Source organism: Manacus vitellinus, unplaced genomic scaffold (genome assembly GCF_001715985.3).
Source record: "Manacus vitellinus isolate BGI_N305 unplaced genomic scaffold, ASM171598v3 scaffold_5_pilon, whole genome shotgun sequence".
In the NCBI taxonomy this organism is placed as follows: Eukaryota; Metazoa; Chordata; class Aves; order Passeriformes; family Pipridae; genus Manacus; species Manacus vitellinus.
The window spans coordinates 19,790,592-19,817,940 of NW_021940682.1; the positions used below are offsets into that span (position 1 = coordinate 19,790,592).

Sequence of the window (27,349 nt, forward strand, 5' to 3'; positions counted from 1 at the left end):
TAAGCTTCTTTCTTGGTCTTTCTCAGCAGGACATCTAGAAGCTGTTACTCATCGTATAAGTAATCAGAGAGTAATTGGGCCAGAGAGACTGATGCCCTAACCTGCCATGGGGAGATTAGGACATGCCACTTGCACCACAGTGGACAGCTTCTGTCTGTTCAGGGACATTTATACTCCCAGATAGGCATCTAGAGTCCAGACCAACACAGACATGATTTCACAGCTCAGCTTAATAATTCTGCCAGACCAGATTTCCACCTGCACCCTCTCCTTTCAACATGCACTCAGAAGTAACTCCAAAAGACCTGCCAAACCCAGAGGTCCCAGGAGAGAGCAGTGCTCCATGATCTGGGTTTGGCTGTTGGGTGTCTATCGTTCATTTCTATTTTAAAATACAGAGGGCTGCTGAAAACCACGTCTCAGAAGGGTCAGATTCAGGCAGGTCAGAGTGCCTTGTACTGAACTCAGAGCACTTGCAGCAAAGACTGCTTCCAGTAAATCCAGCTGTGGTTAAGAGCCAGGAAAGGCTGGGCAGGAAGGAGGCTTTATCTACCTTCCATGAAAGGAAACGGAGGAATTTTTGGTCCTCAAGCTGGTACTGACTTTTCCCAGAAAATCACCTCTAGCATAGCACTATGCCAATGCACAGCTCAAGATGAAAGATACTGTGCAAACCTTCTGAGCCCTGCTGCTGTGTGTGCCTGTGCTGCTGTCAAGCACATCTAAGGCAACTTTGCCATCCTTTCACCTTCATTCCACATCTGGGGTTGCTGATATATGGCAAAGTGGCGAATGTGGTATTTGCTGTGTTAGTCCTGTGTGTGCTGCTAGCTATAGGAATGGGCACATCTCCACTGCTTGGCATCCACAGCTTTCAAACCCCACAGGTGTTTTTGATGTATTCCTCTGTGGGTAAGATATGTGAAGTTCCACTTCTGATATTCCTGTGTACTTTGACTCTTGAACCTGCAATTAGTTGAAGACTCTTAAGTAAAAAGTGAGCACAGTGCAGGTAGTGGGGCTTCCCTGTTATGCAACTTCAGTGTTCAGCAACTTCCTTGGTAATTCTCATTCAGTGAGTTACCTTCCAGATTGCTCAACCCATGGAAATGTATATATTAAACCATATTTTCACCTTCTTCATTTGGGGAGATGGTGGCCTATGCTAACGAGGAAGGGTAGGTTCCCTATCCTGGGGAAATGTCAAGTGAAATTCTTTCCTCCAAAAGCCCTGGACGGCGATCCAAGTTTGCAGTGTAACCCCATTCAGGCGGAGCTCTGCCCTGGCGCCGCATCCCGAAGCTTGGGCGCCCCGGGGCCCGGAGGCGCGGGGCGGCTGCGATGGCCCGGACGCCCGGCGGGACCGCGCGGGGTATCACCGCCCCTTCTCGCTTCGCGGGGGCGCGCACCGCCGCGGCGAGAGCGGGCACGTACCGTAAAGCCCCGGCCGCCCGTCCCGGCGACAACGCTTCCCCGGCGCCAGCCCGCTCCCCCCCGCCCCAGCAGACACACGTGAGACCGCGCGGGCGCACACCGCACTGTCCCGCGGGCGGACACCGGCCCGCCTCTCTTGCTTCTGTCCCGGTGTGCGCATCGCACCGTTCCGCACCTGTCCCGTCGGGGGACACCGCAGCGCACAGCACCGCTCCGCTTCTGTCCCAGTGCTGTGCACCGCACCGCCCCTGACGCGGTCCCGGCGGGGGGCACCTCCCCGGGGCCCGTCTTCATCTGCTTCCTCCTGCTCAGGCCGCTCTGTGCCAGCCCTGAGGGGGCAGCAGCTGCCCCTCTAATTTTGGGGCAGATCCTTGGCTCCAAGGGTGAATCCCTCTGGTAGAATGGCGCGCTTCACCGCCTGGGACTATGTGGTATTTGCGGCCATGCTGCTGATCTCAGCCGTCATTGGGGTCTACTACGCCTTCGTGGGAGGGGGGCAGAAGACATCAAAGGACTTCCTCACGGCAGGCCGCAGCATGAGTGCCCTCCCGGTTGCACTGTCCCTCACTGCCAGCTTCATGTCAGCCGTCACCGTGCTGGGCACCCCTGCCGAAATCTATCGCTATGGTGCCGTCTTCTGCGTCTTTGCCATCACCTACTGCCTGGTGGTGCTGTGCAGTGCCGAGATCTTCCTGCCCGTTTTCTACAGGCTGGGCATTACCAGCACCTATGAGGTAAGGTTGAGTGGAAGGAACCTTTCCCCAGCCTTTAGGGAGCTTGGGGGGATCTCATGCCTGCTTCTACATGTCTGTCCTCCATCTCTTCCTGCAAATCCCCTGCACTATCTGCTCTCCTGTGTCACCACACTCCTGAGAGCAGGCTGCAACCGGCTCTGTCCCCAAGTCTGCCCACACTGTCTCTGCAGAGAGGAGATGCTCAACCCTGCTGTCTTGGCTCAGGAGCTGTGCGTCATGCCAGATTTGTTTCCTCACTCCAGATACTCAGTTCAGTAGGTGGATTAATCTTTGTGCAGCTTGGATGGTGACATGTCATTAATCATCTGTAATTAATGCACAAGAGCATCTACTATAGGAACCAGAGTTCTCACATCATGCTCCCTTCAGATTGGTTTCTAAGCCTAGGTGTAACCACAAAAGTCCCCTTTTGGCAGACTATGTATCTGTGCTGTTCCTAGAGATTTTAGGGACACTCCTTGCCACCTGAGGCTGTTTACACCACTGAATGTCTTCATCATGCATATACAGGGAAGTCAGCAAGTGCTCTGTGTCTGCGAGCATTCTCTTACTTCCACCAAAATAAGGCTGAGCTGGTCTTCAGCTCAGCCTGTAAGTTAAACCTATAGCCATCAGGGCAGAGACATCTGGGGTGGTGGGACAATCACAGGTCAAGTCTGACTGTTTTGGGGTGGGGAAGCATCTGGTCAGGATTTTCTTCTGATTCAGAACATTGGTGCAACCTCTTTATCTTCCTGCTTGAAGGTAGTTCATAGCTGCAGATTTGGAGGCAACTGCTTTTTTGACAGAGGACTTTGGGAAAGGAGCATCGGTGCAGGTGAAAATCCTTGACTAGCTACTTTGGTCTTTAGCATTTTATTACACTGAACAGAGGTGTTGCAGCACTGGAGGCTGAAAACAAGATTTCTGTTGGTAGATTTAGATAAGGATCCACCAACAGAAATCTCTGGTGGCTTCCAGTGTGTTTTAAACTACTAATCTTTGGACTGTCATGATGATACTTAAATAGGGCTCTTTTAAATAAAGGTTTATAATTATGACTGGAAGCTCACTGATTATCTTGGGGTTAAACCAGAGTAATGCACCTATAAAAGATACATCTTCTATTTCTGGACAGAGTTCAGAGTTCTAACAACTTTTTGTGTGTGTCCAGGGGTTCTGGACTGCTTCCTTGTGTGGACATGCTCACAGATCACATTTTAAATGCTCAGTTCACAAGTGAGCACTTTGAGATGCTTCAGTGTTTGTGTTGATTGAACAGATTGTCAGGCAAATGAGATGCCTCTTGTACAACCACACACCAAGAAGGTTGTTAGGGCAGATAGTGGGAAGAAATCTGTCCTACAGCATGACAAACTCATTCAGAGATTGTGTTGTCCCAGGCTAGACAGAAAAAATGAGGATTTCTGTTTCACAGGTGGCTGAATTTTGACTTACTAGTAAAATATGGCAGGCTGCCTTGGGCAGCGCAAAAGGTGAGATTACCACTGAAAACCTTCTGCCCTCTCTCACAGCAGTTTAGATGGATACACATAATATGCCAGAGTTTCCAAATCGACTTAGAAATAGTCACAACGTTTTCTTTTTCTCTCTGATTTCACAACACAATTGGGTTTTGTTGTTTGCTGTTGTTTGGACTTGATTCTTGTGGATTTTTGTCCCTTCCAGCTCAGGATAGTCAATGATTTTGTGATAATATATCCTGGTCTTTTCTGTAGACTCCACTGTATACTGAGTAGCTTATGTCTACTTCACTTATTTGTGTTATTACCCTGTGGTGAGGTCTGTAAAAAGATATCAACTCAAGTTGAAAGAGTTATCCATCAGGATGACTCTACGAGTTTTGGCCATTCATGCAAATGTAAAAACAATGCTATGCTCTTTCTTTGTTTCTTATTGCTTCATTCTAGTGAAGTGATGGATTCATTCCTATCAATAGTGTCAAATTTCAATATAAACATTGATATTTTCTTCTCTTTTGCAGTATTTAGAACTTCGGTTTAATAAATATCTACGCCTCTGTGGAACGGTCCTCTTCATTATACAAACGGCAAGTAAACCTTGAAGCTGTTCTGTGGTCCTCAGGGCCACCAGAATTATTTGGTTGAGTGTAACTGCTGTTTTCTCTGAGCAGTTGATGAGGTTACCAGAGTGCCTGGGTGGCTGGGAGCAGGAGAAACAAAGCCCTTTCTGCTCCAAAGTGGTGAGAGGCAGAGCAGATGCTGGGCTACCTGACTCTCGGGTCTCTGTGTGCACTGTTGAACACCCTGAGCAGTCACTTGACATTAGCACCATGCTAAGAGACGAGCGACCCTTCACTGCAGGGTAGCAGTGTGAAGAGCAGTCATTCGCTTGCCTGCTGGAGAAACCCACAATGGGTTCAAAATATAAACATGTCCCAGTTATATACAGTGGCAGTTTTCATCCTCTGGTGTGTGGATTCTTGGAGTCTAACCAATTTTCAAGGGTCTGTGAAAGGTGATAAAACAAGCTGTCAGGAGCTGTCATTTACTCTGCAAGGATTTGCACCACCACCACTGCAAAAAAACTAGGTATCTGCAAACTGAGAAGTAGAAAATTGCTGCCCTTGGGAATGTTAAACTAAAACAGTCCCTGAAATTATTGCTGGTACAGTTTTCTGTATCTAGTCCATTCAGACAGTCAGTATGAGACCACAGCTTGCAAATGTCAGGGTGTGCCAAATGCACCAGAAATTAAAATGTGTTCTTTTCACAATTTTGAAGTTGAGTTTTGGGGTAATTCGGAGTAAGAATGAATATGCAATCAGAAAGCTTTTTAAGTAATAAGCTTGCTTTCTGTACGTTTTTAAAATTTTTTAAGGTACACCAGAATTTACAGGCCAATCACACACACACCAATAAGATGGTTCTCAATGCAGTGCTCATTACTTGTTTGAGCAGTGCTGCTTAGCTGGCATTTATGGATACACAAGCCCATAGGAAAACTAGAGTGCTAGCATGTGTGAAACCTGACACTGTTTCATCAGCATGTGAAGACATCACAGTTGCGTAACTTGGAACAAGCTAAGCATAATCTTTGCTTTCAAAAATCAGAAAAGTAATTCTATGGAACTTAAATATGTGCTCGAGGAAATTAACTAAAGATCGGTAGGTGGCTTTCTCTGTTAAGCACTAACAACTTTACCTGAATAAATAAAACAATTGTGAGGAAAGAAAACCTCCCAAGATTTTAATGGTGTAATTTTAACTCTTCTGTGAATATTGGGATATAGGTAAAAGAAGGAAAAGAAAAGGATATGTAGTAGTACAACAACAGTAACAAAAACCTACTGAAGAATTGGCAAGATTGTATCAGTCCTATTTAAATTTACACCAAAATGTGACTGTAGTTGTGACAAATTTTAATTTCTGATGGTTCTGGCACTTACTTGCTGTGTATGAGAAAGTCATAAGTTCTCATGCTGAATCTTTTGAATTAGCAGTAGAAGGAAAAAGAATTGGCTTGATGGCTGCATTCAATGTGTTGCAGCCAACAATGGGGATTGTTCAACCTGGAGAAGAGAAGACTGCGGGGAGACCTTATTGCAGCCTCTCAAAGGGGGCTTATGAGAAAAGTAGAGAGAGATTTTTACCAAGACCTGTAGTGACAGGACAAGGGGTAATGGTTTTAAGCTGAAAGAGGGTAGATTTAGAGTGGATATAAAGAAGAATGTATTTGCAACAAGGATGGTGGGACACTGGACCAGGTATCCCAGAGAAGTAGTGCAATGCCCCATCCCTGGAAGTGTTCAAAGTCAGGCTGGATGGGGCTCTGAGCAACCTGATCTAGTGGAAGGTGTCCCTGTCCACGGTAGGGGAGTTGGACTGGATGTTTAAAGGACCGTTCCCACCAAACCCTTCTAAGATTCTATGGCTCAGCAGCACATATTGACAGTCACTATATGGACTGCAAGTCAACATTGACTGGGCTTGACAGGTGTCAGCAGCTGCCTGTGAAGTGATGCATCTGGTTCTGAGGATATATTTGCCAGGGACTGGTCAGGAGTGGCAGCTTTCTTGTAATACAAGCTATATATGAAAATCTAGAGAGGACTCATGGCAATGAGAGAAACAAGCATGCACACACAGAGGCAGGGAGTTAGAGTACAGGTAGGAATAACTATTTCCCCAATGGCCTCACTATCCTTTCTGGCATGTGCTTGTATCAGGTGTACATCAGGGGCCCAGCACAATTAGGTTAGACTGGGTGAAGCAGCTTCTCCATATTAGTTTCCTCCTATAGCTGGAGTGCTGCTCCTTCCATTTACCTCTTGGCTCCATCCCCAGCGTTGCCACTGGCCATTGGTAGAGCTCTACCTTGGGAACTGGATTTGATCTGCTCAAAAGCCACAGCAAGTAATCCAGTGGTTAGCAATCCTGCTCTGGTTTACCACAAGTGCCTAGGGCAGACTCCACACTTGCAGGAAGGGCAGAGGCTCACTGAATCCTGGATGACATCTGATTCTGCTGTTTTTCCATGCCCAAGTCCCACCGCTGTAAATCAGGGAGTCAGAAGAGTCCAGCCGTGGAAAGCTGATGCAAGTCAGCTTAGGACCTGTCTGTGATCTAGATCTTTTGAATCGAGACCACTGACCTTCACAGAAGTCATCTGCACATTGCAAGCTATATTCTTCTGACCCATATCACAGCTGAACTTGGGGCAGTAATAACAGCGATGAAAAAGGAAACAGGATTTAAAAATATACACAAGGAAATTGTAGAGGATATCAGTGTATGAATCCCATTGTGCCCACTAAAGTAGATGGAGTAGCTACTCGATTTGTCTGTATCTTTACTGTGGCTGAAAATATAAAGCTGCTGATAATCATGTATGGCTTCATCTTACAGGTGATAATCATATATGGCTTCATCTCACAGGATGAAGATTATAATTCCTTATAATGCTATCCGTAACAACTAGCTGGTGTTGTATTTTGTATTCTTACTCACATGCATTAGAGCTGTATACTGAAAGGCATATTGATCCCAAGACTGAGAAAATAGATAGTAATAGGTTCCTTGGCAAACCACCTGTAAACCTCATTAACTTTCTTTTCCTCTTGTTTCCTTTTGCAGTTTTAAAGGAATAAAATAAGTTAATTATGAAATCCAGGAGAAGATGAAGAGGGATTTTGTATTTAAGAGTCCCTGGTATTTGTTTTAGTAACACTTGGCTGTGAGACTGCAGAGTTTATTAGACTCAGTCATTCATCTTCTAATTGGAATTATTTGCCAACAGTTACAAATTTAGGAAATATAGACTACCTAAGTGCTTGAAAAGAAATAATCTCAGGAAGCTATCACCTTTCCAGGAATTTACATTTATTTTGATCTTTAATCTTCTTTTTCCTTCTAGACTTTATACACTGGTATTGTCATTTATGCTCCAGCTTTAGCACTAAATCAAGGTAAGATGAATATACTGCAACTGTTCTTCTACTGATATATTTTTTTTCCCTGCATGTAGTACTGGTATCCTTTTTTTTTTTTTTGGTAATGCACACCTGAAAATATAGCTCAAGTCTTGACTGTAAATTTTATGATGGGAACTCTGTAATCCTAGTCCCTTAATCCCTACCTGCAAGGAACTACAGAAAAGATTTAGAGGAAAACCTCCACTCATTTGCTCTACCTCTGATGCAATACCTGTAGTTAATGGGCGCATTCAGAAAAGTTAAGGCTTAAGTAAATTTTGAAGGCAATGCAGACACTAAACATGAAATTAATTCCTCTGGTTAAGTGCTCTTCTTCAAGATGAGGGCGAGGCAAAAGTTCTGTAAATATGGTTTTGGACTTCCTGGAAATGTTTAATGTGGTCTCTCATTTTGCCAGGAAAACCAAACCAACAGAAAAGAGATTGTCAACTTAAGATATTTGTTGTGATATTTACAAAATTAAATATTTCCATTTTCTGCTTCACAGTGACTTTTTGCTTTGAAAACGAGCCACATTTATTTCTAAAAGAGTAAAAAGCTTTTGTATGGAGCCAAATTAAACTTTTAATCTGACACCATTAATTTGTCTGTTTGGCAAGAAAAGGGAATAATAAAATGCAAATTAAAAATTAATCATTTTGGCTAGAATCAAGTTACAGTTTTTCTGCTCATTGGATATTTTTTTGGCTTTTTGCTTGAACAAAATGGAAGAAAAAAACACAACACTGTCTGTACTGGTCTTCTTCAGTGTGAACTCACAGGTTTTACGTCTTTGATATTCATATTTGCCTTGCATATACGTAGGAAACCAAGCTATGATTTTGCTAAATCCCAACTAGAAGAATTTACGTTTTTCATTAGTTTCATTGCTGTGGTTCTCATTAGCCTGAACTGTCTGTTGGGGAGTCCCCTGATGCCTTGCCTGACACCACACAAGCATGCCAAGCTGGGGCAGTAACAGCCTGTATGTCATCCACAGCACAGTGTTGTATGGTGTAAATATACTACCCTTAAGAGAAAGAAGAATGAAAAAAAGGCTTTTAGTCTGATGCATTTCTTCCAGACCATGCTTGAACGACCTTGCCTCCGTGGAGAACACCTATTCTGTTTACTTGCGTAAATCCCTGCCTAGGGGCTCTGTGGTGCTACCCAGGTGCTTCAAGGAAGGTCATGTATTTTAAAATCTTCCTGAGCTGGGACCTACAAATATATTGGATGTGTTGTCTGGTAGTGTTCACATTAAAGACAAATAGTTTCTTAGATCCTGAAATATATCTAACTTTTTAGCAGTTTCCAAATCTGTTACAACTGTTTCATTTTTAGAACTGGTTAGGCCAAATCCCCTGGTTTAGACACACTAATCTTTTCATTGCCATTTTTACCTCCTACCTCTGCATTTAACTTATTTCTAACTTTTTTCAGCAATGACATTGAGGGTGAAAAATCAACCTTCAGTGTTTTGTCCCCAGTGCCTCATTCATGCTGGTGCCATTTCCCTCTCTTTCAGTCACTGGCTTCGACTTGTGGGGTGCAGTGGTGGCGACTGGCGTGGTCTGCACTTTCTACTGCACGCTGGTATGTGGGCCCTTAGGCTGAGAAAAATCTCTGTTCCTTTCACTGCTCACATCAAATATGGAATTTATTAGATAGCGGCCTAATAATCAGGTTACCACCTGGAAGTACATTTCACAGTGTAGATGTGGCCAGAAGGCCACATTCACCCAGGGGCATCTCTGGATGCATTGGCAGTCACTATGTGACTCAAACCTTTTCTGTTTTGATACATTCAAACTTTTGTTGTGGCTGAAAGAACAGTAAAAAGATAGATTTCCCTTCCTAAAAATCCTGTGATTTTTCTTCTGATCTAGTAGAGTTTTGCTGTGTAATTTGTCAATTTGTAATTTGTCAAACAACTTCTTATTGCAACTGTAACAGTCCTGTCTGTTATTGCATAGAGCCACTGAAAATAGCACGTGCCACATGAACAGATTGGTCTTCAAATTAGTGTTAATTGACCAAGTGTTGGATTAAATCGTGTGTATTTTTATTCCATGAATGGTATACCTTCTGGAACTAGTACTACTGAATATATATAAGTAAGATGAGCACTGTCTGCAAATTTATCTTTTGATACAAACTTCTGAATCAGGCTATGTGATGAAGAAAATACTGGATTAAACTATGTGTATGGCCAAAGTAAATGCTACTGCACTTCAAAAAAGGGCCAGGATGTCCTGAATAGGTTCCAGAATACAATCCTAAAGACAGCAGTACACAATAGTTCTATTAAAGAAGAAGATGAAATTCATCTATTATACATCATCTGAACAGTAATGTTTCTGTTAGTTGAATGTGAGTACAAGACAAGAGTGCTGCTACCCTGTTGTATCTGATATGTGCTGTTCCTCATGCAGGGCGGTCTGAAGGCAGTGGTGTGGACAGACGTTTTCCAGGTTGGAATCATGGTTGCTGGATTTTCATCTGTGATTATACGAGCTGTGGTGGTTCAGGAGGGAATTGGACGCATTGTAAATGATTCCTACCATGGTGGAAGATTAAACTTCTGGGAGTGAGTTTGTACTTGCAGATGATGTGCCTCTTTATTCCTACAAATAGAGCCCATGTGATTGTGAAATTGAACTGCTATTGAAGGGAGAGGAGGAGAGGAGTTGTGACCCAATTTTTGTATATTTTTAAACAAGCTTACCTAGTTTGAGGGATATTTTTTATGTTTTCGACCATGCAAAATCTTGTAAAGAGAAAAACCTTTTTACTTTGTCAAGTAGTTGTTTTAAGGATATATTTTGGATTGCACTGAAAGAGAATGGTGAATAGAAGAGGGCAGTTGTATTTTTACTTACAATTTGAAAACAGCTGATTTGGCATTTGAGCTACTGAATGAAAACAAATGGGAAAATAATGGTTTTTGCCTAATCTGAAAAAGGGAAGTATTTTTCTTTTCCCTGAAAGATACAAGTATTTAATATTTGTATATTTACATATGTTTGATAGTATTTTACCCTCCGTTATTGTAACTAACCATAGCCTAAAAATATAATTTTACAAGTTCAGGAATATTCAGTCTGACAGTGTTGAATCAAAAACCACTTTAAGTAAACAGGTTATTGTACCTTTGATGAATATATGATTCCTCTGAGAAACTTCACTAAATGCTATTAATGAAAGTTTAGTGTGAGAAGTATTGTGATTTTTCCTTTGTCTGTCAGTTCACAATATTAATCAGGTTGGTCTGTAAATTTTTTCACCAAGTTCTTCAGTAAGTTATTCATCTGTGGGTATTTTTTTCTTCTTGCGAACAGTAATTTTTTTCAATTTGTTCAGCTGATTTGCAGTGGTTACACTGCATTGCTTATTCTCCCAATCGTAGATTCACAGATGGAAAAAGAAAAGGAATAAAGGCATGTAATAGGTGAAATAGTATTACCACATTCACCAAAAATTAAATTTATTGCTATATTAAAGTGTGATTTAAAAATAATAATTATTTATGGCCACCTAAAATCTGCTATTTACTTAGAGCTAAACTAGCAAAACGTTTTACAGAGGCTCTGTCCACAAAGGTTGGGCTTGCAAACACACCTTTATACTGGTGTTAGACTGATGTCCCTCTAGATAAGCAGGCATATTACACTTTTTACTGGAGCATCATTTCATCACAACAGTCACAGGCATCATAGAACTTTGCTTAAGACTGTAGTTTATAGGCAAATAAATCTGTCCAACTTCACCTTTGGACAGATCGGAGTGTTTCACTGGCTTAGGATATCAGCTCCGAGTTTTAAAATTTGCTTTCTGTGATTTCACATAAAGATAAGAGTATCTGAATGTTCAAAATCTGGCCAAATTAAGCAAGTTTGTATTAGAACAAGCATGGAGTAATTTTTTCTTCTAAGCATATAAGGTTTTCACATAATAACAAGATTTTATATTCTGAATTTGTTTTCTCTTTTTCCTCTCATTGTAGCTTTGATCCCAATCCTTTGCAAAGGCACACCTTCTGGACGATTGTTATAGGTGGGACTTTCACGTGGACAGGTATATATGGGGTCAACCAGTCTCAAGTCCAGAGATACATTGCATGCAAAAGCAGATTCCACGCAAAATTGTAAGTCTGCCTGCAGTCACTGTCTGAATTTAGCAGTGACTCTTCTTTATAAGGGAGATTTTTCTAAAAGGAACATGGGGTTCTTTTGTCCATACAAATTTCATTTATAAAGTGTAACAATTTTTTACCTTCTGTTTTGTGGACCAGTAGAAGACAAATGGGCACAATAAGTACTGGTATTCGAATTACATGTGATTGCTGTAACACTGAACTTTGCGCCTGAGTGCTTCGCTGTGCCCAGTATTCTTGCATAGAAATAGGTGCATTAAGTTTATGTCCAACCTAAAGACTAAATATAAAGTACTTGTGCTGAAGTCACATCAAGACAGTATCTTGAATTGCTGTTCTGCTAAACCTAAGTCATTGTGTGTGGATTTTGCATAAGTAAAGATTAAAAAATTTTTCCTTAACAATGAGTATAGGCATGAGAAAATGCAGAAATGACTTATTCAGTGATAAAACTGCTGAGGAATCGTGTATTTTGGGTTCATAATAATCATGACTTTTTTTTAAGAATTAACTATGCAAACTGGCAGAAGGTTCTGTTTTCTTTGAATGTAAACATTTCTGATGAGCCTTTACTCTAGAACGGAGTATATCTACTAGATCTGTTATTTTACCTTTATCTTTAGTATCATTCCATTAGTTCACAGCTCAGGATTTAAGAATTATTAGCGATCTCATGAAGTCCCTTTTTAGAAGAAACATAGAAACACACATCATAACTATAGTCCCTATACATTCTATGGTACAGTGGCATACAGAGGAGTTTTATAAAGGCTTTCACTTCATAAAGTTTGCAAAATGCCCACAAAATCACACACAGTTTACAACTGAAATGTTTTGGTTATATCAATAAAGAAAATCTACTTTTCAGCCATTCATGCTGCAGACAGGAATGAGTTGATGCTTGTTATCAGGCACAGCTCCAGCATTCACTGCCACAGCTCCAACACACCAGATAGCTTCTCCACAATCTCTGACACATGGGTAGGTTCTAGGTTCTCAACACTGCAGAGGCAGGAGGTACATCCCACATCTGTAATGCTGCCTGGAATGATTGCATATGGGAGAACAGCCACATACATTGTGCCAGATTTGTGTGCCAGTGAGGCTGTTCTTCCCTAGCACCTGCTCCATGTAGGGCTGTGCCTCTCTCTCACACTCTCCCTACTGTCTTTGCAAGGAGAGACACCTCCAGGGCATCCCAGAAGCAGAGAGTGACTAAAGGAAATCTGGCACCATCGCAGCTTCTGGGTAGATTTCTGAGCTGTTGTGGCAGCTTTGACTGGGACTGGAGGCTATCTATTTCTGCAGGGGTTTGGATGGGATTTATAGCTCATACCATATTAACAGTGGCACAGCCTTAATCAGTATAGTCCTGTCCTGCTGGCATGGGTGGTTGGACTCCATGACATCATCTTGCTTGTACTTCATTTGTGCGGGATATTTCCCCTGCATGGAGAAATCATTTTGTATAATGGTTGCAGCTTGTCACAACTATAAACAATGCCATTCTGTGGTGACTATCTAGTTCATTTGCAAATGTAATTAGACACATCTGGCAGGTTATGCTGTTGGCCTGTATCTCTTATTGCCATTTAACCTGTACATAGAAGTGCAAAATGTCATCAGGTCAAAGTAATAGGGTTTTGTACCCCAATGACATTTACTGTAAGGTTTTGTAAGAGAAAGCACAGTAATAAAGCAGAGCTGAGAAAATAATTCTTTCACAGATGCAGGTTTTGGGAAGGCCCTTAACAGTGACACAAGAATAGGAATTTTCTTAGGCTTTGGGAAAGGATTTCACCCCACTCAAGAAACACACCAGTAGGTATGAGCACATGCTGTCGTCCTCAAATAATCACTAGCCAAATTGAACATAACGCTTTTATCTGAACCATAGTAGGCACTCAGAGCAGGAGAGCTACACTGGCAGAAAAATATGGGTTACTAACACATTTTTCTCTGCTTTCCTTTCAAGGCCATCTGGCATGCCTCAGTGCCAAAGTCTTAGAGCCAGACTGAAACAAACGATTGAAAATAAGCCTTACACAGTCACAGTTCCTACTTCGGCCAAACTCCACCCCATGTTACTCATGCAGAATAAGTGGGAAAACCTCCCTCCAACAGCGCTACAATTATTATACTCCAGTGCTTAGTCATAGGGTGTACCATGAGCTAGGATGTAAATCAGAAGGAAAAAACCATCTCTCTTTTCACTGCCAAACACTGATGCAGTTTAAAAACAAGAATTGCTGGATTCTGACAAACAATTTATTTTGCTTCCTTGTGTTTCTCTTGTATTTCTAATCTTTGCTAGAGGTTCTAGGCTGATTCTGCTATTACATCTGTTCAAAAGAGCTGGATTGATTTAGCTCATTCGTTAAATTTTGTGCTAAATCAGCTTCTGAGTGTTGTATATCAACGTAGATTATGCCAATGCAGGAACAGCTTCAGCTAAATAGATGCAAGACATCCAAACAATGTGTAAGCATCTAAGAGAAGAAGACCACTTCATTTTTACTAAATTAGGCTAGAGAGAAATTTAAAGGGCTGCTGGTGCTGTGTTTAGACCACCCCTAATAGCAAATACAAAGCAAAAATGCAGTTTCCCATACTATGTGTAAATCAGTTTTTGTGTAGGTCTTATATAAGAACTTATACTGTGCTTACCAGCTGATAGTTCAAATTGTTAATCTACATTATGCCATTCTGAAAATGTCCATTTCAATGCCTAACAAGGCCTATAAAGTTAGGTTTACCTCTTCATTCATCCTACTGGTCCTCTAGAGCAGTCCAAAGACTGGTGCCCTTCACCTTCTTAGTAATCAAAAGCACTAAAAGGCCTCCTGAAGCAGTGCAAGCATGGATGTATTTACACAGAAACCAAAAGTCCTCCCAGAGGAGATCTTAGCAATTGGCACAGGTCCAGAGTATGTGGTCTATCAGGTAGTTAAATCGCTCTCAGTGATACACAGATAACTGGGAGAAAACTGCTGGAAAGGAACGTTGTTTTTCAAGGCCAAGCTCCCAGTGGGTATGTTTGCTTGAACTGACCACCCTAGGTGAAAAGAACTTTGTGATCCAGGAGTCACCAAGAGCATAGAAACATTTGAGAAGATTGAAAAGTTAGATGGGAGGCAAAAGCCCTCTCTGGGTGAGGAGAAGAAGAATGTGTTTTTCACTGCCAGTAGAAGCTGCCTGCTGTGTGTGGCAAAAGCAGCATTAATGCCTGATGAAAAGGCATTTCTGGTCTCACCATTAGCTGAACCTGAAGCTCCCCTCAGGATGTAGAAAGGTGATGGGGTATCTGGATGATACTAGACTCCAAGTTGGTTAGTTACTAAACGGTTTAGTTAGTAAAGCCCTGAGGTTGCTGACAAACCTCTGCTTCCTGGAAGTGGCAGCCATAGGCAGCTCCAGACAAGGTTCCAGGTCCCAGTGCCTCACTGCTGCCTCCCACAGAGACTGTCTCAGGAGGAAATGGGAGATCTGTAGCTTTACAAAGCAACTCCAGCATTATATGAGCCCTGCACTACAGCTCCAGGAGTGCTGGTGCTGACTAAAAGGTATCCCACACTTGAATCTGGGGCACCCCGCCTTATAAATCTACTTAGGGTTTGTCAAGGGGTGTGGCATGGGGGAAGGAGAATCCTCTGACCTGCTGCCTGCATTATACAACTCATACACATGATGAAACATGGTGATTGCCATATCACTCCCATCATCTCCAGAGCAGGCTTTGTCAGGGACTGAGCCTCAGACTGCGCCACCAATACCAGAAGTGTCGTTTGTACATTTAGAACCGTGATCTCACACCAGGTGAAATGCTGGGAGTCACTCTTGCTGGCAGGCAGTCACCAACCAGGAGGTCTCCTCAGTGCAGGAATGAGTGTGTGCTTACTTGGCACTGACGGGGTCTTTTGTGGGACATCGAGCTCTAATGTGATCCATGTTTCTATGTTTGCATGTATGTCAATACAGGTCCCTCTACATCAACCTGTTGGGACTCTGGGCAATAATGGCCTGTGCCGCACTGTGTGGGCTGGCCCTCTACTCCATCTACAAAGACTGTGACCCATGGACAGCCAAGCAGGTGTCAGCACTCGACCAGGTAGGGCCCCACATTTTGGCAGAAAGTGGTGAGAGGGCATCCTTCATCTGCAGCCATAAGAACCAAACGGAGGCAGTTCAAGAGTCAGGGGGTTGGGAATAACGACACGCTGGAGTCCTGTATTGGGCGAGTCTGTAACACCAAGGAATTAAGCTGAGTCCACAGTGGGAGGAAATACCCTGGAGAAAGCAGCAGGTCTATCCTTGTCACTGTTCAGTCCCTGCATCCTCCAGCTGTGCTGGAGCTGCAGATCCCTCAGTGCTTGCTAAGGAGGGCAGCAGGGAGAGCAGCACTGTAGAGAGTGCTCAGTCCACCCTTCTCTGGAAATGTTTGGGTTTTTCACCCAAAATGGGCCCAGGAATGTCAGTGTTACATGAAACTGCTTTGAAGAGAAGTGAAGGGAAGAGGCTGGAGCAGCAGTGCCCTTGTGAGTGGCTGTGAGTCCTGGTGAGCTGCTTTGTGTCACCCAACGTAAATTGCTCTGTGCTGATGAAAGCAAAAGCCTTTTCAGACTCAAAACATTATCGTGGCAAAAGCATACACTTGGAGAAAGGCTACCAGCAGGCAGTTGTTCACTAGTGATGGAACATGCTTCCCTCCTTCGGAGGAGAGCTGGGCAATCAAACTGTGCTGCAGAGAAACCACCTCATCACAGGTGGCAACCTCTCCCTAAATAGACCTTGAGCAGCAGACTTACCTGAGGAATAAGAGTTCTGAGAGCCCATAGACTGGCCAGAGTCAGGGTCCATGGAAATCAAATGCCTTTTATTTGCATGTTTAAGGCTAAGATAATCACAGGCTCTGGATAACGCTCCAGTGTACAGTAAGCTGGAAAGCCAGGAGAAGAGCACAGACAATGGAGCACCTGAGGCAGGACCACCTGGTCTTTAAGGGAAAAATAAAATGAGAGCCAAGGTGGAAACCTGAAGGAAATTAAGTTGTTCCTGTCAGTCAAATTCTTTTGGTAGAAACTGGAAGTAAGATACTAAGAAGACCGACTTGTCTGTGAAAAAAAAAAATGGTTCTCAGGAAGAAAATCTTAAAATTCTTCTCTCTCTTTCCAGCACTCAAATGTTGCAAAGGTCAAAAAATATCTCACACTTTCCAATAATGAAGTTGTTTTCAGGTACCTTGAGGTTATTGGACTGTATATAAAAACCTTTTTGTGGAGTCAACAGCAGAAAAAGCATCTACAGTGGCATCCAATCCCCTCAACAGACTTCCTGCTGCCCAACACTAGCTTCCTATACCATTGTCACTGGAAACAAAGTTTCTCTGTAGAAAACCAATAATCGGAGCAAAATGAGACATTAAAAATTAGAACAGTTGGACAGAATGCCAGTGAGAAGGTCTATTAACAAAAATAATACAGTGATAAAATGAAAAATTAGGGCAAGATGATAATACTTCTTACTCTGAATTTTTCAGCTAATGCCATACCTGGTGCTGGATATCCTGCGCGATTTTCCGGGAGTGCCAGGGCTTTTTGTGGCTAGTGCCTACAGTGGGACATTAAGGTAATTTAATAATTTAGAAACTACTATCTTTCTTCCTTTTTTTGTTGGAGCTAAAGTTCCATTTATATTAAAACTTTAGCATTTCAGTTTTTTATCTTGCAAATTTTTATTCTTCAAAAAAAGCACTATAACATCTCTGATGATGCACCTTAAAAATCCATAGTTTCCAACAGTGCTGCTCTGAGGTCCTAGGACTGAAAGCTGCTTGGATTTCCCTATTAACATGAGGAAACGGCTAGCTACGTGTGATGTATATCACTAACAAATCCCCCTTTCTGTGCTGTGCTTTTAAAGCCCCTGTGCTATAGGAATTTTTGAGTATTATAAATGGGTAGTTACACCAAATAGCTACAATTTGGGGAAATTTCCTACTGCTTGTCTTTAATTTTCCAGTTTCAAATCTGCATAACATAAACCATCTGCCTTTCCTCACCCTCGATCTTTAGAGTTTTCTTTTCCAGAGTTCCTGGGCTTCTGATTGTCTTGAATGAATCCCATGAAACAATGATCACTATATATTTTTACTGTAGGAGACAAATTGATACCCTTCTATTCCATAGTGTGAAGCATTTTGTTCCGCTTTCCCAACGAGTGCCTTTTGGGAAACATTGTCTATCCCAAGGAATTCTTTGAATAGGCAGATAAAAATGAAGAAACTTATGAATGTGACACCAGAATAAACTTTCTTGTTCTGAGTACTTGTAGCTACATAAATAGAGGGAACAGCCAAGATTGTTTTCACATGCTGAAGAAAAGTTGGTGGCTTGCAAGAACAAGGTACACAGACACAAGATCATCGGTCTGACTTTGTGTCTTAGGAGTGCTGGTTTCTCTGACCCCACAGGGAGCCTACAATAGTTCATCAATTAGATCCCTAATTTTTAGATGACCATAATTAGGTTATCTGAATCCTCCTCTCAGAGTGAGTTCAAAGTAAGTGGGAATTTTACCTTCATAGATATATACTGTAGATCATTTATGAAGGTATAACATATACCAGTAGTGTTTACAGCTTAGGCATAAATATTTTCATTGACTTCTCCGGGCCCAGCTCAACTTTTCATCAGAATTTTCTTCGTCTTCACCAAGAGTAATTTTTTTAAACAATTTTTGTAAGCTATTAACTGCATTACCTGGAATAATAAGTTATTTTGACCAATACAGCAGTTACATTAGTTTTCTGACACTGTTCTAGACAGTGGCAGTTTCTCTCTGCCAGTAACCCACCTGTTATCTATGATTTCACCTTCTAAGATAAAAAAAATGATATAAATCTTGCCTTCTGTAGTACGGTGTCCTCCAGCATCAATGCTCTGGCTGCTGTGACTGTTGAAGACCTCATTAAGCCCTACTTCAGATCGCTCTCTGAAAAGAAGTTGTCATGGATTTCCATGGGGATGAGTATGTCTGGAAAACATCTTTTCTGCTTTTGCTTTATGAAGTGAGGGCTTGATTCAGATCTCTCTTATGATAGTGTAAGTCAGGAGTAAATAATTCACAGTAGTGGGACTATGTTGGTGCAACATCTGGGGGAGATGAGATCACCTGCGTAGGTCTTACACAAATGGGGAATAAGTGAGTTTAAGAAAAAGAATCTTGTTAGGTCTTTAAGAAGGAAGACCTTGTGTTCAATATTGATTTGCAACACTACAAACCCAAATATCTTAGCTATTTTTCTTTCATTTGTCAAAAATGAGAAGCATAGGAAACAGTTTTCTAACAAACCTTTTGAACTGATACGCAAGCAATAGCATTGTGTCCCAGAAATATTCCAGAGAATGAAAAACTTCACATCTTCTCTGATATACTCTTAGACTGTCACTGTGTTTAGCTCCTCTGCTTAATGTAGCTCAAAGAGGATCAAAACTAGGCTGAGCAGATGGTTTAAATCTGTGAAGTGCAATCACCATGTCTGCTAGCTGTACTGTCTGTGTCCAGCTGCAGGTGTAGCCCAGGAAAGTGTTTGTAGTAAGCATGGAAATACCACAGTTCCAACATGGTGTCACAGGCCATACCAGTGAGCACAACATACTGATGGTAGGGTAACAAGTATTAAATATTTTCACCTGAGGGAAGTTTCTTAAACATTATTGCAAACAATGCTTATGCCAAAATTGTTGTTTGTCATACCATGTGTCAGTTGCCTGACACATCACATTAAATAGTGGGATTAACATATTGCTTATGCAGTGAAATTCATCAGGGACGGAGGTGGAAAAAACAAGTAATCCGGTTTTATGGGTCCTGGGAAGACACTCTATATCCTGGTGACCCAGGATGTTCTTTGTCATGGTGCCAACTCCCAGTAATCTACCAGCATTTACTTTTTTGCTCCAAAGACTTTAGACTGAGAAGCAAAAATCATGCCCTCAAAATAAGGACAATGACCCAGGAGATTAGCTGAGGAATATAAATAATATGTGTTATTGCCACTATGACTAATCCATATGGCTGCCATTTAGTAACTAATCTTTGGTACTATACAGGAAGAAGATTTTGTCAAGTTTGCATGTTCTCCTCTTAACGTAAGCAGAAAGCTGACCTTTTGGCCAATTCAGGCTCTCTTATTAAAAATCTAGATACTAGCAGGTTTATCTTGTAGATGTCGAGGCCATGCTGGGTTAGACATAAACCTTTCTACTGGTGATTTTCAAACTTTGGCAGATTTGCGCATTGTTTTGCTTTTCCCACACAGGCCTGTTTTACGGTGGAGTCTGTATTGCTATGGCTGCAGTGGCATCTCTCCTGGGAGCCTTGTTGCAGGTAAGTGTCAGACAGCTTTTTCATGCCCATGTTGAATGATCCAGAATGAATTATGTAAGAAAATAATTGCTGGATACCATTATGAGGTTAGTTTTATTCTTCGTTGGGTACTGACCTCAAACCACCCATGGCTCAACCTCTGCTTTAAGCACCCGTGTAACTATACCTGGCAGCTGAGTACACACCAGTTAAAAAAATTCTCATGATTTCTTTCTCAATGTCTTCCCTTCTTGTCACTTTGGAGGCTTTGCCTTTTGTGCACAGCACCTGATAGCAGACTCCCTTCCTTCCTCAGGCAGCACTCAGCATTTTTGGCATGGTCGGTGGCCCCCTTTTAGGATTGTTTGCCTTGGGAATCCTCTGCTCCTTTGCAAATGGAACTGTAAGTAGAAATTTAAAGACCTGTTTGTCCAAAATTTTTTGACAATTTTGGGCATCTCCTTCATCCTCTTCCACCAATATATTGGGCAGCACGGAGATGTCTTTGGTACTTCCCGTGAGGACATTACACTTTGCTCCCTTTCTTCTTTTTCCTGAGGAAATGATGAATAGGACTGTATAGACTCTTAAATTTCCATCCCATGAAGAGATTTACATGTCCAGAAGGGGGAAAATATTCTGAATAAAAATGGAACTATGACAAGGATTTATTAAAGCCATAGTTTTAGAAGCAGGGAACAATGCATCTTGACATGTAGCTGAACAACCAATAGGCTGAGAGAATGCTGACCTGTCTGAGCAAAAGGGGGTCAGGCTGGAAAAATGAGGCCTAAGGGCTTGCAGCCCAAATTGGGGTATTTTCGGAGTGCTTCAGTATTGTGAAATTATCATTTCCAGAGGAAAACACTATTCCATCAAAAAAGGATTTTACGAACTTTGTTAATATGGTCCATGGGATAGTCTGGCAGGATTGCTATTTAGTAATCCTGAGATGTTCACTAATCACTAAGCTTTGTCTCTTTGCAGTTGCAAATTTTATACATATACTAAAGTACAAAAAAAAAAAAATCACAAGGTGTCAGCCAAAAAATCCACCTATGCCTGATGTAGGAGAGAGTTTTCACAAAAACAGGTCAGGTAAGAAAATGGAAAAATTGCTTCTGTGTTTGTTCAAGGAGGGTCTCAGATAAAGCAGGATTTTCCCATATACTATGCAGGCCAAAGTTATCCTTTGATTATAAAGACCTAGTGGCCAAATAAAAAGAGGTATGCTCAGGATCTGTGAGGAAACATTGTATGTTCCAAAAGGGGAATGAAGTAAAGTCCCCAGCTCTTCCCAACTGTATATTTCATTTCTGCCATGGAGCCTACAGTTTAGATTATCTTGACTGTTTCTTACTTGTCTAGTTGTTTCTTTCAAAATCCTTATGCTTTTCATGTAAATCCAAGTTTCATTTTTTATTTTGCAGGGTGCATTTGTGGGTCTTGTCAGTGGCTTCGCTATTTCACTTTGGGTCGGAATTGGATCTCAGATTTATCCTCCACTCCCAGAGAGGACCAAGCCACTGTATCTCTCAACTGCAGGCTGTAATATATCTTCAGGAAATATAACATCAACAGAAATTCCATTAACAACAATATTCAGCACACCAACTGCAGAGAGGTATATGAGTTCATCAAGTGCAATCAGCAAATGTGTAATTGTTTTAAAGCAACACAAACATCTGCAGAGCATTTGGGTTACTATAACTATTCCTCTCTGATTTACCTACCATGCTATTTAAGATGCAGAAGTTTCTTCTGGTTTTTTTTTTTTTTATTTTCCTGTGAAAATTAAGTTTGTCTGAGTTATCACAGAACAGAAGTCAAAATGAATCTTCCTATTGATCTGAAAAGCTTCAATTCAATATTTGAGTCTAAAGGCTTGGATATGCCTTACTGTGAACCACAATGTTAAACAAAAATAACATTTATAGTTATTAGATTAACTTCCACAGACTGTCACATAAATTAAAGGAGTAGGCATTTAAAGGGCAATTTACCAGTTTAACAGCTCTACCTACAGCAACTTGTCTATGCAGAATAATTATATTCAGGAAGTTCAGAAGTTGTAATCCATACAAAGGACACAACACAAGGAATTTCCTCCATTCTTCAATTACCATATGTCTTATTCTGGACAATCACAATTAAATTAAACAGTTATGAATGGGAATATAGGGAACACCAGGAACAGAAAGAAACTGAACAAAGACATTTGTAGGGTTTCCAAATCTTTACCCCTTAAGAGCATTGCACAGTCAAGAGGTACCCTGATACACACATGGGTGCCCAGCATCCAGTTTCATATACTACACCTCTTGCATGAGACCTCCAGCATTGCTCCTGACTGCAGGGAAGCAGCTGTTGTGACAGAGCACACAGTCAGGGAGAACAAAATAAGGTATAGACAGTTGCTCTATTGTTTCTGGCTGCTTAGGGCTGTACAGGGTTGATTTCCTCGTGTGTTTTTTTTCTGTGTCCCTTCCTTTAAATAACCTCACCCTTCAGAAAGAAACAATCCCTTAATCTGGATAACTGGAGTGTTCAACTGTGCCCTTGGTTCATAACAAAGACAGGACTGTCCTGTTTCACCTGCTCTGTCTCATGCGTTGCCTCACTGTACTGACCAGCCTCCTTTCTTGCGAAGGAACTTGTCCTATGAATTTTGAAACAAATTTGCAATGCACATATTATTGTATGGAGGTAGTTCAAGATTACCAGGCTGCTTGGTTCAGAAGAAACTCTGTATTTATAGACTGTCTGGAAACAGACATTTTCAAAGTGCTTGGAACAGGAAAGAAAGATTAACACTTTTTCTGCTCTATTTCAGGCCTGCCCTGGCAGACAACTGGTATTCCTTGTCTTACCTCTACTTCAGCACACTTGGGACACTTATCACAGTACTTGTGGGAATAATTATCAGCCTCCTAACAGGTACTAGTTCCAAAGCTGTGACTGAATGTGTCTTAGATCTCTGTCAAACTAAGACGACCAGAGAGCTGTCATTGCAAGCACTGTGTTACCATCCTAAATATAATTTCCTTCCCTCAGCCCTTCTGCATCCCATTCTTGGTCTCTGCTTACAACAAAAGTTACTTCAAGTTTCTGAGGAGAAACAAGTTTTAGCATATTTGTAAACCTGAGGGGAAAAAAAAGTGTAAGACATCTGTCTTTCCTGTTTTATTAGATGCCAGCAGAGGCTGGAGGTTTAAGGGTTGTCCCTGAACATCAACAGCTCCAAGCAAGGACAATACACCCATGCTTCTAGAGGACAAAAGCACTTTTACTTTCAGTGAGTTCAGAGCACTCAAGGGTTATTGCCTGCACCTATATAGTGCATGCTTTTCACCACATTCCCCGAGAATGTGCCTAAGAGCTGCATGGCTACGTTAGCTTCTTTCTGTTTCCCTGTCCTTTTGCACAAGGGAAAAAGCAGCACCCCATGGGTAAGAGTGAGGACTTCAGCTCCAGCCTGTGGCCTCACTACTTTTGCATCCAGGTGAGATGCAACATGCACTTGTCATCCACCTCACGCATGGCAGAAATATCAAAAAAGCAGCTGCTTTCACAGCTTTACCCAGTATCCCCAGCCGGGTTCCTATGACAGCCCTAAACTTCAAGGCTGTTAGATTTCTAACTTTTGGTCTGATCCACAGCTATGAAACTCCAAACTCAGCAAATAAACTCACTTCCATTAGCTTCCCTCTGCCTTGCAACTAATAAGTACAAGCTACACTTTTACCCTTTTCCTTTTAAGTTTTTATAAGATTTGCTCCCCACTTTCTTCCAATCTCATGCTCTTCCCATTGCTATAGTGATGCTTGTAGCCAAATTTTGCTTTTTACCAGCCTGGGATCAGGTTACTTACAGGCCATGAAATAAAGCCTGAAAACCAGACAACTCAGTAAATCCAGATGAGGAATACTGAGCCTAAGAAACAGAAACACAAAAGAACTTACCCAACCACAATGTCACCCTACTTGTGGAGCAAGATCCCATTTAAGCCTCAGGTGGCAAGCAGAGCTAATTCCCAACACTTACATCTCCTTTATTTTCCTCACAAGGATAGATAATCTTCCATGCCTTAAAAATGCCCAAACATTCCGTTAACCTTCATCCTCCCACGTTACGGCTGCCCTTAAATAATTCACTATAAAAATTGCTGGTGAGTTTGGAGACAGGAGTCTTGCTGACAAGGAGCTGAGAACTGGGGCTCAGGGCCCAGGGCAGCACAGCTCCTGGAATGGCAGGCTAATCTCAGACATAATCATGTGTGATTCATTCTTTTCTGATCATTGGCAGATTCTATGTTTTTTTTCCAAAATAGGAAATCTGAGGAGGACCTAGGATGCTGGGAAATGGCTAAGGCATTTCAAATAGACCTTGAGGGATCATTTTATATATTGGGAGGTGCAGGATATATATCTTTGTAAAGAAATTACTGAAACGTGTCTGTTTTGCAGGAGGACTAAAGCAGAACACAGATCGTAAATTCCTGCTGACCAAGGAAGATTTCCTGTCCAACTTCTCCCGATCTAAATCAGAGACAGTAAGTGTAATTGTGCATCTTTGATTTAAATCAATCTTTCCTCCCATGGACAAAGCCAAACAGTCTTAATCTTGCTTTTTTCCCACCAGGATGAATAGCACCTGATGCTGCCTGATATGACTATCTGCTTTAAGGCAGTATCAGAGCTCAGGGTTGGTAGGAGTAAGACAACTCCCATAGGCGAGGAAGTTATGTTTTGCCACAGCTTGACTTCAGTCAGCAACAGAGCATCAACTGAGAAAAGGGACAGTTGTTCTCTATGTTTCTGCTAAAATACTCCCTAACTAGCCTCTTGGAAGATGCCTCAAGGCACACTTTGGATTCATCAAAGCTTCCTTTGTTTGTAGTATGTTCTCTAAAGTCTGGATTTTTTTGTAACTTTGGCTACTGTTTGAGAGAAAACATTTCTAGTCAGTGTATCTGTTTCCTCCCTCCCTCCCCAAGATAAAAGAAAAGGGGAAGCATTATTGGGTAATAACATCTCTTAGAAGGGACAATACAGGAGAATTATTTTTTTTGTAAATAAACTACAGATCAGTTTTCAATCAATATCATCAGCTGAACATTCAAACTCAGCTTTGTTCAGTGCTTTTCAGGTGCTACACTATAGGCAGTGATTGTCTCTTTGAGGTGGTCCAGCTTACAAGCTGTTTTTCCTCTATACTGACAACTCCTTTTAGTATGATCCTATGTATTTCAATTTTGGGATAAGAAAACTAGAACACCAGTGAAAAAAAGGGATTTTTTACCATGCTATTGTAATGCTGTTTGCCCATGTCAGTACTGGAGGCCAGCTGTTGAGTTACTGTTATTCACTGTCTTTAATGGGCCAACATCTGTTTCCACTATCTGGGAATTTAATTCTGGAAGTCTTTTGCAAAAAAAAACAATCCACCACCCACATGGAAGCTAATGTCCACAGCCATACTTATTTTATGGCTGGAGTCAGAAATAAGTATGTCTTTTATATGGCTAAGAGCTGGATAACAAGTGGTTTGGCATCACAAATAATGCAGAAAGTTGTTGAGATAAAAAAGACAGGGTGAACTGAGCAACTTTCTGCATATGAAGAGCTCAACATCCATTATGTTTATCAGAAATGGAACATCAAAGCAATGATGCATGTTAATCTGCTCTTCCTGTCAAAAATGGGGCAAGGATGAAGGGTTGGGAGTAAAGAGCTCAAAGACCTGGTATCATTAGACATGAAAACAGCAATTAGAACTTTGGACTCCCAAAGCCACTTCAGCCAATTTGCAGGACAAGAACATTTTATGTGACAAGAGCATTTTACACAACTAGTACCTTATGCAATAAGAAACTTTCCATGCCCCTGAAAAATACCATCTACTGCAATGAGTAAGTGTTTGCGCTCTGTCAGCAGCCAACATGTGTTTTCCTGCAAGGCACCCTGTATGTCAGGACTGACTGCTGGCATGCAGGTCAAAGAGAGGAAGACTGTTCCTTCTGCTTCACAGCACAGCTTTTGTCTTTTGTTTTTTAGCCAGAGAATGTGGAAGTGTTGAACTGTAAACCATTTACCATGGCAGACGAAGGAACTGATAATCCTGCTTTCAGCCACATTGAAATGGATGTTGCAAGTGATAAGAACAAAGTCAATGGTCTTCATATGTGACACAAGGCAACGTCAGCCCACGAAGACAGTTTTCCTCATGCAAAGCACTGTTGACATTCCTGTTCTGGGTCGGTTACCAGCTCTGCTTGGGTCATGGGCAGGCGTCTGCAGAGCTTTGTGGCACCATTGCCCTTGTATGACCTTGACATTAGTCAAGAAAGGAATCAGGTCTTTCTTGTATTTCCTCACTCTCTCACTCTGGATCTTGGTGACAGGGTTTAAGGCAATGTTTCTATGTGAAACATTTGCCAGATATTCTTGAGCCTCCTGGAAAATACCTGCTTTCGATCTCATTTCACCCTCAGAGTAAATTTTTTATTTGGGAAGAGTACTATTCCTCCAGACATGGCTGTTTTTCTGGTTTGTGTTTTTCTTTTGTCTTTTAAGGCATTGAAAATATTAAGAGATTAGGGTTGTGGGACTATCAAATTGCAGGAAACAAGTGTTCTTTTTTTTTGGTACAGGAGCTGTATTTAATGCCATCTGGTTACTTTGTTGAACTGGTCCTGAGAGTGTATTTATTTTGCTGGTTTCATCATCTGTTTGTTTTTATTAAGCCACTTGTTCCTTGGTTACCTGCATCTCCTCCTCTGTGCTCACTGCTGGAAGATACAATAGTGACTTTGTTGGTGGGTAGAGGCAAGAGTCAGTACTGTCGTCCCCTTCACAGTCCATCTCCCTCTTCTGCCCCATCTTACCCTTACAGAGCTTGTGCTTATGAAGGAAATGAGTTATTGGGATTTTTATTCAACACCATAGAGCAGAACCACTGTATTCTTCTACTTCATGCCCAGCGTGCCAGCCTAGGATTGCTCTTGCTCTGGACTGGGCATAGTGTGGCAGAGATGTTAATAAAGAAGAGGGCCCTTTTGGCTGTACTGGACAAGAGGGAAGGCTGCATCTGCAGTTGCCACTGCTGTTATCTCCAGAGCTGTGAGCTGAACCCTCACGTACTCATTTGTATTCAGGCAGTCCTTGTATCTCTGGGGATTCACATTCAAGGCTGGTTCAGGCA

At 41.8% G+C, this 27,349-nt stretch overlaps 1 protein-coding gene across 1 annotated transcript; it reads left to right on the forward strand.

Annotated features, from left to right (window-relative positions):
* The first annotated feature begins 1,835 nt into the window (after positions 1-1,835).
* SLC5A8 (solute carrier family 5 member 8) lies at positions 1,836-27,349 on the forward strand. The gene is made up of 15 exons (XM_018080205.1): positions 1,836-2,168; positions 4,174-4,239; positions 7,566-7,617; positions 9,152-9,219; positions 10,059-10,213; positions 11,630-11,770; positions 15,758-15,887; positions 17,316-17,404; positions 18,693-18,805; positions 20,100-20,167; positions 20,463-20,549; positions 21,577-21,770; positions 22,980-23,083; positions 24,613-24,698; positions 26,203-27,349. Exons 1-15 carry the CDS (start codon positions 1,836-1,838, stop codon positions 26,332-26,334), a joined length of 1,818 nt encoding a protein of 605 aa, XP_017935694.1. The 3' UTR covers positions 26,335-27,349.